Source organism: Prinia subflava, chromosome 9, assembly GCF_021018805.1.
Source record: "Prinia subflava isolate CZ2003 ecotype Zambia chromosome 9, Cam_Psub_1.2, whole genome shotgun sequence".
Taxonomy (NCBI): Eukaryota; Metazoa; Chordata; class Aves; order Passeriformes; family Cisticolidae; genus Prinia; species Prinia subflava.
In genome coordinates, this window is record NC_086255.1 from 580,202 (window position 1) to 594,829 (window position 14,628).

At 58.4% G+C, this 14,628-nt stretch overlaps 1 protein-coding gene across 2 annotated transcripts; it reads right to left on the reverse strand.

The window, feature by feature from the left end:
• Positions 1 to 371: 371 nt before the first annotated feature.
• DPYSL4 (dihydropyrimidinase like 4) lies at positions 372 to 14,506 on the reverse strand. Of its 2 annotated transcripts, none has more exons than XM_063405074.1 (14): positions 14,036 to 14,506; positions 11,828 to 11,916; positions 11,354 to 11,538; positions 10,004 to 10,168; positions 8,649 to 8,710; positions 8,480 to 8,560; positions 6,637 to 6,705; positions 6,437 to 6,557; positions 5,349 to 5,505; positions 4,999 to 5,140; positions 3,856 to 4,026; positions 2,976 to 3,155; positions 1,847 to 2,018; positions 372 to 1,265 (listed from the first exon to the last, which is right to left on the reverse strand). In XM_063405074.1, the coding sequence occupies exons 1-14, from the start codon at positions 14,384 to 14,386 to the stop codon at positions 1,174 to 1,176; spliced, it is 2,037 nt and encodes a 678-aa protein (XP_063261144.1). In that variant the 5' UTR covers positions 14,387 to 14,506; the 3' UTR covers positions 372 to 1,173. The 2 variants fall into 2 exon arrangements, with proteins under 2 accessions (XP_063261144.1, XP_063261143.1); XM_063405073.1 differs by lacking the exon at positions 14,036 to 14,506 and adding an exon at positions 13,614 to 13,742.
• Positions 14,507 to 14,628: the final 122 nt, after the last annotated feature.

Here is a 14,628-nt window from a genome sequence, read left to right on the forward strand (position 1 = left end):
TGCTCCCTTTCTCGTGCCTGGCTCAGACAGAGCTGGAGACCCAGGCTGGCAGTGGCAGAGGGAAATCAGTGTCTCCTGGGCGTGTCACAACCTCTCACCAGCACTGGGGCCAGCGTGGGCTGGGGGAAGCAGCCCCCACTCCTGCAGCTGTGGGGTCATCTGCAAGCCAGGGGGCAGGCGGCTGCACGGCCCCAGCACGGCTGAGAAGGGTGGGACTGCCCACACAGGATGAGCCTCTGCCCGCTCCAAGGGGAGCACAGTAACCTGCAAGGATGGCGTGGTACAAGCCTCATGCAGAAAAACTCAAAGGAAGGAAAGGAAGAAAACAACAAAAGGGACTCGGGTGGATCAAGCACTTCCACCATTTTGTGGTTTCCAACCAAGTTTATTCCAAGCAAGGAGCAGACAGGAACGGAAAGCCATTCCTGGAGGTACATGCATGGCTCTACGGCCAGAGGTTCAGTCTATGTACACACTTTTAAATATAACTGGGCTAGAATAATCTTTATAAAAAAGTGTGTCGCATGCACCTGGCTCCAAACGAGCCCTGGTATTGGGTATTGGACTCACACTCAGTTCTTGAAAAACTGTATAAATAATCTTTAAAAAACAAGGCTGACAGAAGGACACGGGCCCAGGGCATGGCCGGGTCCTGGAGGGCCAGCAGCACCCTGCCCCGGACACGGGGCTGCACCCGCCCCGGGCTGTGACCGCCGAGGACAGACGGCCTGGGGTGGCTCTGGGAGCACGGCCAGGGCGGAGGGCTCTGGTGGAAACCATGGAAGCGCCCATCGGTTGGAAGCCCTTTAAATGAGTGGGCAGTGGATGCTGCTGGAAGAGAGCGGGATCCAGCCTGGATGTGCCTTCATTTCTGCCCCGGCCCCCAGGGGCCCGGCCGGCCCCGCAGCCCCGGGACGTGGCGGTGCCGCATGCACAGGGAAGGGCTTTCCTAGCAGCTAGCAGGGACACTGACAGGGAACCCAGCTGGGAGCGCTACCTCGGGGATCACTCTACTTTCTACCTACGACGGGAGGGCTGGCGCAGCCCTCGCTCGCTGGTCCTCCTGTGTGAGAGAGGCCCACCGGCCCCTTGGCGGCAGGAGCCGGCGGGGACCGGGCTGGGGACAGCGCCAGGACAACACCAGGACAGCGTCAGGACAGCGCCAGGACAGCGTCAGGACAGCGAGGTGATGTTGGACCTCCCGCCCGGCGGGGCCATGATCTTCTGCGCCGTGCGCCGGGCAATGTGGTCATCTGCCTGTGACCCTGGGGGAGAGCAGAGAGCGGGGCAGCCCCGCTGCTTTCAATGCCACAACCACAAAACATTGCCTCAGGAAATACTAATAATTCATTATACGTCTTTTCGGACTCTCTATGAGCATAGAACAGTTTGGAATGGCTGTATTTGCCTGAACTTCTTAATTTTTCATTGTTTCTTTCTGGCAGATTTATAAATGGCTTTCCTATAAATAGATTTTGTATATAATAAAATGCGGGGCCTGGTAACATTTATCAAACAATATGGGACCCATCTGATCCAACCAGCTAAAAATCCATTATGGAAGTCTTTTTAGGGCAGAGCATTGGCTTTCCAAGCTCCTGACAGCTGCTAGGCAGGTTTCTGCAGAACAAATGATGCTGAATCACTGCCTGCTCTGGCTCCAGGAAGCAGAGCCCCCGCCAGGCTTTGTGCATTGACATAAATACTGTGGAACATTCCAGAGCTCTCTGTGCTGCGCTCGGTCCCGTGGCTGCTGCCACAGGACAAAGTGCTTAATTAGCGAGCACAAACGAAGCTGGTACAGCTCAGCCTCGCCGGCTCCCCCCGCCAGGCCCACCCCACGTACCGGAGAGGCTGAAGCCGGACTGGTGCAGGTTGCGCACGGGCGGCGCGGCGGCCTTGGCGGCGCCGGGCGCGATGCGCGGTGCGGCGCCGGGCGCCACGGCCCTGGCGCTGGCCGGCACCTCGTGCACCGGCCCGTCGTACATCCCCCGGGGCACGCCGTGCACCTTGGCCAGCTGCGGAGGGAGCACAGCGTCAGCGCACACAGCGGGCACTCAGGGCCGCGCCCCGCGCCGGGGAGGCTCGGGCTGGCCACGGGGAACAGATCTCCGTGGAAAGGGCTGCCCAGCCTGGCACAGCTGCCCAGGGCAGTGGTGGGGCTCCCATCCCTGGAGGGAATGCAAAGCTGTGTGCATGTGGCACTTGGGGACGTGGGGCAATGGTGGCCGTGGCAGTGCTAGGAGAATGGTTGGAATCAGTGGTCGTAAAAGGACTTTCAGCCTGGCCTTGGGCACCTCCAGGGATGGGGCATCTACAGCTCCTCTGGGTCCCGCTCCCACCCTGCAGGGAGCTGGCACACCCCCATCCTGCCCGCCAGGCACCCCAGAGTAACTGCTCCTGCCTCTGCAGTTAATTTGGGTTACTGATTCCTGCTCTGCCTTTGTGTAGGATGCAGAATTACAGTGTCTGCAACAGCACAGGGAAAAGGGAAGGAAGACAGAGCTGTTAAGAAGCTTGTGACATATTTGCATGTCTTTGTGTCTCTTTACAAAGCTGTGCCAGCACACAAGAGGGTTTATCTTACTGTGTTTCCAGTACCTGTGGGATGTACCTCCCTTACCCCTCCAACGGCTGCAGAGCAGACACTGGGAGTACAGCAAGAGAAACTTCTCTAGCAGAGGCAGGAGAGGAATTCCTCCTCTACCTCAATACAAACAAAAAAATCCCTTTTGCTAAAAGTCACATTTTTGCTTTGTAACATTTTAATAGGCTAATAAAACTGTCATTATTAGCTCTAATACTAAGAATTCTTGATTGAGGTGCCAGGCAGTTGCACAACAACACACAGAAAGAAATAGCATTAATAATATTCCTGCTGCTGTTACAGGTTTGTCATCATAGTGGCCCCAATACACTAAAGCAGACAGATTGTGATCAAAACACAGGAAAATGACAAAGAAAACTCTCCTTACCCTGTTTCTTGCCTTTATCCTTTTATAAACGAAGTCAGGGAATGTCTTCCTAGGGATGAAGCGCCCTGAGCCCTGGGTGACACACAGATTTCCATCTTCAAGGACAACTCTTCCCTGACTTATGACCACGGTTGGGACCCCGTGGCACTCGGTGCCTTCAAATATGTTGTACTCCACATTCTGGAAAAAGCAAACCCTGATATTCAGTGCCTGCAGGATTTAAGAGGAGGCCAACAATGCCTCCCATTTTTGTGCACTGCTCCTCATGCACCATCAGTCAGAACTAACTAACCCCTAGTATTTCAAATAACAAGATTCCAATGGGAAGCAAACTGGAATGGAGAAAATAAACCTTAAAACCAATCATATTAAACTACAGCAATAGTTTAATAATTTTATTAAATTATATTATTATTATTTGTATATTCTTTATGGAATATTTAAATAATGTGTTATATTAGGATTAATACAATTATATATTAAATGATAGCAATAGTTTAATACATATTAAACTACAACTAATACATATTATGGTTTAGCAATAGTTCAACACTTGAGTTCAGCATGACATTTTCTAGTCCACAGCAAATACAAGGACCTTAAGATTTCCATACCAGATGCTGACTGTCTTGGGGTGGTCACTCAGTACCAATCCCACCGTTTACAGTAATAAAAGGATATTTTCCTAGCATTTCTAAAAGCAATACAGGGCCCTTCATCAGTTTACCCACACAGACAATGCCTCCCCTGCTGAATGATCCAATCCTGCTAACGACATCTGTTGCTTTTCAGATCTTTTCTGACTCTAAAACCAGCCCCAGAAAATTTAAATATATTTTACCAAAACCATTTAAATCTTTAAATTTAAAATATATTTTACCAGATTGTGTGTTTTTGCTGAGATGATTTTGGTAGCCTTGGGGTTCCACAGCACCAGGTCTGCGTCGGAGCCCACAGCCACGCGCCCCTTCCTGGGGTAGCAGTTGAAGATCTTGGCAGCGTTGGTGCTGGTCACTGCTACGAAATCATTCTCATCCATCTTCCCAGGGACCTGGGGAGGGGATGAGGAACCATCACAGACCACACGGCCCTTGCTGTGGGCACGGTTCCACTGCTGGACCCACCCCTGTGCCCGTGTGGGTGAGGGTCTGCACTGCCACAGGGCTGCGGTGACAGGGGCAGGGGCATGTGAGGATGGGCCTTGTCCCGGTGGGATAAAGGATACAAGAGACAGGTTTATTCTCCTTGGACTCCAAAGGCTGAAGTCTCTGAAAAACAAACCTTCACTGGTTGGCTCCAGCTCCTGCACAGGCATCCCAGGATCACTGAAGAGGGTTAGGGACAGCCCAGTGGAGAAAGACTGGAAGTGAACCTCACCAGTGCTATTTATCATCTTCACTTGTCATCTTAGGAAAAGTTCTATTTCTCTTTGAACAAAGCTCACCTAAGAGAGGTTTCAGGGTGGCTTGGCTCCCCAGCTCCTGCAGTCTGCACAGGGATATCTGCTCTGTGGGATGCAGGATAGAGCCCCCAGGGATGCTGCCAGCAGGGAAGTGTGTGCTGGGGTGCAGGGACATGGACTGATCCCACCCTCAGATCACAGCCCTGCTGCCAGGCAGACTCTGAGGTGACATGGAGACTTGTTCCCACCGGTGGGGCCTGGGGTGAGCAGGCAGTGGGAAGCATGGCCACGGCCGTGTCCCACAGGAGAGACATCCTCTCCCCATCCACCTCCCCAGGCCTGTGGGGAGCATGAGGGCACAGGAACCTCGTCACCCTTGGGAGAAAGTGCTGGAGAGACTCCCTGGTGACTGAGCGAGGGTGGAGGAGGGTCCCTGCACCGCAGCCTTTGAAGACACCGTGAAGGCATTTGTGTGTCTCAGTCTCCCGTCAGCAGCTCTCTGAAGCTGCAGCAGTGTCTAGACAGTGTCACCGCTCTGCTTGTCTGAACTGAGGAGGCTGTGACAGCCTGGAACACGGGCACAGCCCTGGTGTGCTCCCCAGCCCGGGCTGCAGCACCTACCACGCACTTCTCCCACACGATGCTCATGCGCTCCTCGATGCCGTTGGTGCCCTCGGGGATGAGGGTGAAGTTGTCCTTGCCCACGGCCTTCTGCGCGGTGCTGAAGGTGCAGTGGGCACTGCCCGTGACCTGCAGGTCCCCGCTGGGGAGAGGACAGCGCAGGGCTCAGGCAGGGGGCACTGATGCCCCCCCAGCCTGGCAAAGCCCCCCTTGCTGGGCAGACCACGGGGGCACCGATGGCTCGGGGGCTTTGGGCCCCTCAGGCGGGGCCGGTGCTGTCGGTGGCGTCGGGGGCTGTGGGGTGCAGACGGGGCAGGGGTGCCCAGGTGCCCGTGTGGCACGGGACCCACCTGGAGAGCAGAGTGCTGAGGTGATCCGGCGTGCTGGGGTCGGGGCTGATGGGTGGGGACGTGACGAAGGCGGCGGCCTTGGCCCAGTTCTTGCTCCAGTAGTGGGAGCCGTCGGTGCCCAGGCTGGCGGTGATGGGCTCCCCGTACACCACGGCGCCTGCAGAGCAGTGTGGGTGTGAGGGGGGAGCACGGGCACGGCGCTGCCGTAACCACACACGACAGCTCCACTCCCTTCAGCACTGCCAGCACTTCAGAGTCTCGCTAATCCTTTAGATTATCTCACACAACGGGAGACACTGTCACAGCAAGTTCTGGATCTGTCTGTCCTCTCCTTACAGCAGGCACACATTCCTACAAGCTGTCACGCCTTCCTTTAAACCAAACCTGACTGTCTGGCAGCCACCAGGCCAGGGGAAGCGCTGACTGTGCTCCCCTTCCACCCTGCTCCCTGCAGGATTGATCCCAGCCCTTCCCACTCCACCCACAGCCCCAGTTTGGAGCTTGCTCCACATCTGTTTTTCATTCAGTTCACACCAAACTATCACAAGTGGATTATTCCCCTTTCTCAGCTGTGTCTGCCAAGATGGAAGTGTCACAGTTCCCAACACATCCCTTCCAATCTTCCCAGCTCCAAGCAATTAGCTGCAGCACACCCTGCCACAGAAACCGGCAGGAGCCTCAGTGCCCTGAGAGTGGGGGAGCTCAGAGACGAGGACTTCCCAGAGCTCACAGTTAGAAGGGGATTGCTGCCAGGAGGGGAGCTCAGAGATGAGGACTTCCCAGAGCTCACAGTTAGAAGGGGATTGCTGGCAGGAGGGGAGCTCAGAGATGAGGACTTCCCAGAGCTCACAGTTAGAAGGGGATTGCTGGCAGGAGGGGAGCTCAGAGACGAGGACTTCCCAGAGCTCACAGTTAGAAGGGGATTGCTGGCAGGAGGGGAGCTCAGAGATGAGGACTTCCCAGAGCTCACAGTTAGAAGGGGATTGCTGCCAGGAGGGGAGCTCAGAGATGAGGACTTCCCAGAGCTCACAGTTAGAAGGGGATTGCTGCCAGGACTCAGTGAGTGCCCGTGCAGGCCAGAGCGTTACCCTTCCTCTTGGCCTGGGCCAGGACGTCTGCGGCGCCCCTGCTCATGACCTTGGTGACGTAGAGGGGGCAGTTGGCCTGCCTGGCGATGGTGATGGCGCGGTACACGGCCTCCGCCTCCACCTGTGGGCACAAGAACACGGGCGGCTGTCCCAGCCTGGGCACGGCGGGCGCGGAGCCGGCGCCAGGCTGGCGGCGTTACCTCCTCAGGGCGGCTCAGGACGTGCCCCTCCGGGCCCGTGATCCCCAGCTCCAGCAGCCTCTTCTGCTCCTGGGGGAGGAGGAGGGAGAGAGCAGTCAGTGCTGGGCACAGCCCGCTGGAGCACCACGGGACACAGCACACCTCGTCCAGAGCCACCCGAGGGTGGGGGCCAGTCACAAACCCACCGAGCAGTGGACACTCCACTGGGACACCCCACTGGGACATCCCGCTCACCGCGGGGCCACCTCCCAGAGACCTGTCCTGTGCTGCAGAAATGCTCCTGCGTGGGAGCTGCCATGTCCCAGCAGCACCTCTGGAGCTCCCTCAGACCCACAGTTCTGGAGGAGGGGACTCACACCATGGCAGCTCATGCCGAGGCTGCCCCAGCCCTGGTGCATGGCTGCAGCAAAGGGAGAGGGGCCTCCCACCACCTGGAGCTGCTCAGGAGCCCTGCAGGAGGCAGGGATGGGCACAGGGATGTGACACTGTCATTGGGGTGCAGCAAGGGCCCCCTCTCCTGCATTCCTGTCCCTTTGCACTTCAGCATGTGGCACAGAGGAAAGGGAACCCGTGGTGACAGATGCTGAGATGAGCTCTGGGATGTCCCAGGTCACTCATGTGGCATCTGAATGCAGATGTCCAGCACACACTCACGCTGTCCCCTCTGTGCTGCTCTGTATCATGTACCCTCCCAGTCAGCCGGCACTAATGCAAGGATGTTATCCAACACCACGGAGCAGATCCCACAGGATCCTTTAAAGGACCCTGCTCTTAGAGGGTGCTTGTTTGTCTGTATTCTTGTCACAGATCTCCTCCAAGTTTGTCCCCGGGGCTCAAGTGTCACCACACTGGCAGCTTACAGGAACACTGCTGCAGCTCTGAGCTGCCTGGGGTCATGTTATGCTCCACAGCCAGCTGAGGAACAGGTTTCCAGATAAAATCCCAGGAGGTGGGAATTAGCCTCTATCCTGTTTGTTCAAATAAACCCATTTGAAGGATTGGATCTGGCTTTTAGTTCAGCCTTCCTCCCACACCAGGCTGAACACTGGTGTGACCATGAGCTAAAGAACTGCCAGTCTAACTCCACCTCATGTATCTGACTGAGGCTGGAGCCAAGAGTGCCTTTTCTGCAAGTAAAAAGGAAAAATAAGGCCCATGAGCAGAGGCTGCGACACCAAGGAATCCCCAAGTGCTGACGGTGGAGTTCAATACTGCCAGTGTCATGGACAGCACTGTAAGAGCCTCAAACCTCCTGATTTTTTCAAGTAATCCAAACTCCTAAACACGACAGATAACGGGATAAAGCATCACTTAAGGCAGTCACTTAACCCTTAGGAACCCCCAAAGTGCTTTTGGGGAACCCAAGCACATGTGGAGACCCATGAGGACACTGATGATTCCTCAGGACACCCTGATCCTCCTGCACATTCCTCTGCCTGCACAAGCTGCTACACAGGGTCCTGTTCCCCCCAGGGCATTGGGGCACCAGCTCCTGGGGCAGGGGCAGGGCAGGGGCAGGGGCAGGGGCAGGGGCAGGGGCAGGGGCAGGGGCAGGGCAGGGGCAGGGACAGGGACAGGGACAGGGACAGGGGCAGGGGCAGGGGCAGGGGCAGGGCAGGGGCAGGGCAGGGGCAGGGACAGGGACAGGGACAGGGACAGGGGCAGGGCAGGGGCAGGGGCAGGGACAGGGGCAGGGGCAGGGGCAGGGGCAGGGCAGGGGCAGGGCAGGGGCAGGGCAGGGGCAGGGGCAGGGCAGGGGCAGGGCAGGGGCAGGGCAGGGGCAGGGGCAGGGATTCTCCTCCCTGGCCAGCCCTGGGTCTCAGTGGCCCCTCACACACGGTACCTCCTCGATGATGTCCCCGTTCTCCGCGTGCACTTGGGCGATGGCGCCCAGGTCCCGGAGGGTGCAGAAGATCTCGTACATCTGCCAAGACACAGCGGTGCCCAGGTCAGCCCCGTCACACCCACCTGGCTCAGCGGGGTGAGGCTTTCCCTGCATTCCAGTGTCCTACCTGGCCATCCGTGCACTGCAGCTTGTCCTTGTAAGCCATGAACACCAGGAAGGAGTTCACACCTTGAAAAAGAAAATGACAAGTGTGGCTTTGTCCCTCGAGGAACTCCCTGCCCTGGTGTGGGCTGGGCAGGGGTGGCTGGTGGGATTACACTGGAAACAAATCAAAGCCAAGGGCTGATAGAGGAAATGTCCCCACAAGCACTGACCCCAAAGCTTGGGAGTGGTGAAAGGCAATAAACCCCTCCTTTATGGTGCACCTGATCCAAAAAATGAAACCCCAGTGATCCATGTTTGGGGTTAGGTGCCCTCTGTGACTGGCTCTGAATGCACAGCCAGTGCCTCACTCACAGGATGGTTTTCCTCCAGTGGTGGCTTCAGCCTATGGCTTATCCTCAAATTTGGGACAAGGGATTGAGGGACAGGACACAGGGAATGGCTCCCACTGCCAGAGGGCAGGGCTGGATGGGATCTGGGGCAGGAATTGTTCTCTGGCAGGGTGGGCAGGCCCTGGCACAGGGTGCCCAGAGCAGCTGTGGCTGCCCCTGGATCCCTGGCAGTGCCTAAGGCCAGGCTGGACACTGGGGCTGGAGCAGCCTGGGACAGTGGGAGGTGTCCCTGCCATGGCAGGGAATGGGAGCTGGTCCTTTCCAATCCAAATCATTCCATGATTCTATGACTTGCTGCTGTATTTTGTATGGATAGGGGCAATAAGCAACACCAAACCATGATCAAATTACAGCTGTATGTCATATGTTCCCAGGAACAGCTCCATTACTTCAGCCACTCTGCATTTTAATAGGACATTCACAGCGAATTTCTATGGTAATTGGCCAATTAAACCCTTGCTTGCAAGACTACAAATTACACCGAAGACATTTAGCTCTGCATTAGCATATCTGAAGGAAAATGTAGTTCCAAACATGGCAATAGTTATTAATGAATGCATGAATCCCTGCGTGTGGAGCCACGTCCCACAGATACCTCGGGATGCACAGGAGTTACAGGCACAACAGAATCACTTAAAGCTCAGCTTAAAGCTGAGTTTCCTTCTCCAAGCCCTTTCTTGGAGGTTTTTATTTAAATATTTTTTCTGCACATCCAGAAGCCTGCATCAGGGTGGCCAACCCTGCTCCTTTAGTTTCCAAAATCCCTTTCCATGACCAGGCTGCCGATTGCCAAAGGTGAGGGCACAGACCCAGACATTGTGGCAGGAACTCGGTGCCAGTGTCCCATCCCCAGCTCTCCTGGATGCCAGGATGGTCCCAGCTCCACGGGAAGTGCACGTCCCTGCAGCGCTGGGGCTGCCTGGGGCCCTGCAGTTCCCCCGCCCCGCCAGGGTCCCTCTGCCCTTACCCTTGTCCTTGACCAGGGCCTCCAGCTCCTCCCTCAGGCTCTCGTGCCAGCGCGGGATGTCCACGCTCAGGCCGTAGTCGCAGCAGGCCTGGCCGTCGGCGCGGCTGCGCCACTGCTCGTAGGCGGCCAGGAGGCCACTGCCCGCCTCCGGGCACACGTGGTCAACTGTGGGGACAGCACGGCGTGAGGGACAGGGACAGGGCTGGGCACCGTGTCCCTGCCAGGGACAGGGCCCATCACAGCACCCCTGACAGAGACACAGCCCATCACAGCGTCCCTGCCAGGGACAGGACCCATCACAGCCCTGCCAGGGACACAGCCGGGCACCGCGGCTATGCCAGGGACAGGGCTGGGCACCGTGTCCCTGCCAGGGATACAGCCCATCACAGCACCCCTGACAGGGACAGAGACAGGCACCACAGCCCTGCCAGGGATACAGCCCATCACAGCACCCCTGCCAGGGACAGGGCTGGGCACTGTGTCACTGTCACAGACACAGCCGGGCTCTGTGTCCCTGTCACAGACACAGCCGGGCCCCGTGTCACTGTCACAGACACAGCCGGGCCCCGTGTCACTGTCACAGACACAGCCGGGCTCTGTGGCCATGCCGGACACCCGCTGTGGTGGGAATGGACACTGCAGTGCCAGCTCATCTTACAGCACAGCTTAGGGACAATGGGTGATGGATCTCCAGATAAAGTGATAAAAACAGAACAAGCAAACCCCAAGTTACGGCTTTTCAGCCTGTTCTCAGCCAGCACAGCGCTGTGAGTGGCTGATGATGGCTTTTCATCTTTTTCTCAGACAGCACAGTGCTGTGAGTGGCTGGTGATGATTCTGCTCAGGGCATTTCCCATGGGCAGCACCCCCTGCTCAGAGGGGAGCTGTGCCAGGACAGTTCAGACTGGCCCTGCAGTCACATTCTACAGTGGTTCTTGGGGATGGAATAGGAACAATACAGAGAGCAAAATTATTTTACATTAACACAAAAATGGAGCCTGTACTTCAAGCCAAGAAACTCAGAAAAGCCCCACACTTGCAAAGCTGTTAAAAACAAATTAAAGGTGTTTAAAATGTTCTTCTGTTTTGCTCTCTGATGAGGTGAGGCAGGAGCAGGCACATATTTTTAATATACGTGTGTGTTTTTAATATCCATGTGCAGCAAGGGAAGGAGGCTGTGCACGGTACACAACACCTTCCATTAGCTCCGTGATGTTTTGATTTGCAGGAATTGACCTTGCTGTGCTCTGAAGGTAAATCACCAGCCCTGCACTGACTCCAGGGATGCTCATTGTACCTGGGGGTTTTGCTAGCAACCTCAGCAGCCCGCTGGGCTGTGCTCGCTCTTACTGATCATGGTGGTGCCTCCTGCCAGCGCTGCCCTGGTGCCCTGGAGGACGCCGTCGGCCGGGCCGATGCCCGCGGCGGGCGCCTGCAGCCGCGTGTGCGCGTCGATGCCCCCCGGCAGCACCAGCTGCCCGCAGGCATCGATGGTCCTGGCGCCGCCGGGCACCGGCAGGTTCTCCCCGATCTGTCTGCAAGGGAAATAAAGGGAAACAGACCTCCTCTTAACTGGCAAAGACTTGGAAGTGAGGATGACAAAACAACCTCCGTTGCTCCTCCCCGGGCTGCCAGTGCTTTGCAAAGTCTTTCCAGCTGCAGAACCGCACCAGTGGAGCTCTTTCTCGACGCTACTCTAAAGTGCTGTCTTTATGTATCCAAAAGATTTTTTAAGAAAAATTGATGGGAAGGAACGTTGTTCAAATCCCAAGGCACTATATCATTCTAAGAAATTACATTAGCAAATATAAATTTTTAACTTACTTTATTAAGCCATCCTCCACATAGACGTCTGCATAAAATGACTGATCATCGTTGACAATTTTTCCTCCTTTGATTAGAATCTGGTCACTCTAATGGGGAAAAAAACCCACAGTTTTTTAAAGATTCTTTCGTTTGGATTCCACTTTACTCATTCCAAGCTTTAAGTAAATCTAGGTTTAATATTTTCCCTTCAATCACTCAAGTTCAGTGACTATCCTGACTATTCTACACCTACATTTGCAAGGGAAACCACATGAAATTGTAATTTGGAGGAGCACAGCTCTCTGAAGGGTGGCAGGAGCCAGGGGTGCATGGCTGAGCCTGGCTCGGAGGGCTGAGCCACGTTCCTGCCTCCTCCCTCAGCTCTCAGTGCATCTCATTAACCTGGTAATTTATTGCCACTCATTAGTTTTCACAGTCAGAGGCAGATAAAGCCTCGAGGACGTGCCTCACTTCAAAGCCAGACACTGTCACAGTTTTCAGATTTGCAGAATCTTCACCCAGAATCTTTAACTAGAAAATTTAGGAAGCAGCAGCACTGATGTCTGTGTGCGGCTGCAGCCTAATTTCAGAGGATTCCTTTCCTGCTCTCTGGTGTTGCTTGAAGAATCATTTCCAGTGCTGGAATGGGCAACACAAAGAGCACGGCCTGGGCACAAAACCAGCCGAGGGACGCCTGAGCACGTGGCAGCACAGCCTGGAGATGCTGCACCACAAAGAGACGGGTCCTGAGGCAAAACTGCCTTGAAACATTTTGGGGCTTGTTTAAAAGAGCATCGCTGGCATATAAAAGGAAAACTAAAGAATTGCATTGCTTTTTTTTTTTTTTTTTTTTTTTTTTTCCTTTTTGAACCATCAAGGATTTATTGCCTTTATTGTTTCCCCTTGTCCCATAACACCAATCAAAAGAAGCCTCAGTGTTGCTGCCCCACGGGAGAACCTGGCGGCCCCTCCCCTTGTGGGGCCCATCTTCACCCCATCCCCGTCCTTACCCCATCCCCATCCTCTCTCCCTGCTCACCCCCATCCTCACCCCATCCCCTCCCCAGCGGCAGCGCCCCACACCCCGATCCACTCCCGCAGCCCGGGAGCGCGGCTGGTCCCTGGCTCCCGCACCCGCCGGGCTTTTCCCAAGGGAGCTGTGCCACGAGCCAGCAAAAAGAGAAAAAACAAAACACAAGGCATCGCAGTCGAGGGATTTGTCCCGACTGCTGCTGGGAAGCGCCGGGAGGAGGGAATCCCCTCCCACGCAGCGCGGCCGGGGAGCTCCGGCGCGGGCGGCAGCGCCGGGGCCGGGGGAGCCGCGGGAGGAGCGGGAGCGCGGGCGGGGACCCCGGGCTGAGGCGGGGAGCAGCAGCGAGATGCGAGATGCGAGATGCTCTCACACCGCCGAGCCCAGCCCGCCGTAAAAGCGTTCCCGGAGCGCATCTCGCTGTCGCGGCACAGGGACCCGGGGCACGGCGGGGCAGCCCCGCGGCCGCGCAGCGGAGCCCGCCCGCCTTTGTCCCCCCGGGGCGGCCCCGGGACAAAGCGCCGGGACCGCCGGGCTCCGGGGCCGCGCAACAAAGGAGCGGAGCGGGGAGGCTGCGCGGGGCGGCAGGGCAGGGGCTCGGCTCCGCGGGCACCGGCACCGCCGGGCGACCGCCCCGGGACGGGCAGGAGCCCGGGCGCTCCCCGGCCGTGCGAGACCGCCCGCCCGCTCCACCTCCGCCGGCCGGAGCGAGCCCCGGCCCCGGCGCGGCCCCGGCCGGCAGCCCCGCAGCCCTGTCCCCGCGGGGAGCGCTCACCGTGCCGCGGGTCCCGCTCTTCCTGCCCGCCTGCGACATCGCCGCCGCCTCCGCCGCCGTGTGCGGGGCTGCCGCGCGTGCCCGCGCCCGCCGCCCGCGCCCCCGCCTGCGTGCGCGCCCCCGCCCGCCCCGCCGCGCGCCCGCGGACACGGCGGGTGCGGGGGAGCCGAGCGGGGCCGGGGCCGCTGCAGCCCCGGGTTCGTGTGCCCGAGAGAAAAGCGCGCCCTCGGACCGGGCCCTGCCCAACCGCGCCAAGGGACCGGCCCAGGGCCCGCGCCCGGCACCGAGGGACGGGACCGGACGGGACGGGGCGGGACGGCAGGAGCACAGCCGGACGGGTCCCCGCTCGCCCTCCCGGCGCGTTCTCGGCCAGGCCGGCTCCCAGAGGCGCCCCCGCCGCTGTCCCGGTGCAGTCCCGTTACCTGCCGGCAGCCGTCGGGCAGCGCAGCCGGAGCGGCGGCTCTGGGGGGCAGCGCGGCCGCGGCGGGGCCGGGGCCAGGGCCGGGGTCGGGGCCGGGGCCGGGGCCAGGGCCGGGGTCAGGGTCCGGGCTCGGTCCCGCGTCGGGGCTCGGTCCCGGGCGGGTGTCGCGGCGGTGCCCCCCGACGGGCGTTGCTGTTCCGGAGGCAGCGAGCGAGGCGAAGTTCAGCGTCTTGTTGTCGAAGGCATCCTCCACGCTGCAGAACATCCCGCCGCGCTTCTGCCGCGGCCGCGGGCTGCCCGCGCCCAGCCCCGCGAAGCAGGCGGGCAGAGCCTCCTCCTGCCGCCCCGACATGGGCCCGGCACCCCGCGCTCCCCCGCTGCCGCTGCGCTCCCGCAGCCGCTCGCCCTGGGAGGAGAGCCCAGCGCCGCGTTAAGAGCCGCCCAGGGACCCCCGCCCCTCCCGGTGCCCATCCACCCGTGCCCGTCCCCACGTACGACCGGGAGGTGACATCTCCCAGCGTCTGTGATGGCAGCGACAGCGCGGGTTGGCTGCCCCGGGCATCGGCCCCCCTCGAGCCCTCCCGGGCACCTCCC

Coding starts and splice junctions, on each gene's coding strand:
- DPYSL4 (XM_063405074.1), bottom strand. CDS start 14,386: ATGTCGGGGCGGCAGGAGGAGGCTCTGCCCGCCTGCTTCGCGGGGCTG. Junction 11,539..11,827: donor GTGGAGGATGGCTTAATAAA/GTAAGTTAAAAA, acceptor TTTCCCTTGCAG/ACAGATCGGGGAGAACCTGC. Junction 6,706..8,479: donor ACGGGGACATCATCGAGGAG/GTACCGTGTGTG, acceptor CTCCTCCCCCAG/GAGCAGAAGAGGCTGCTGGA.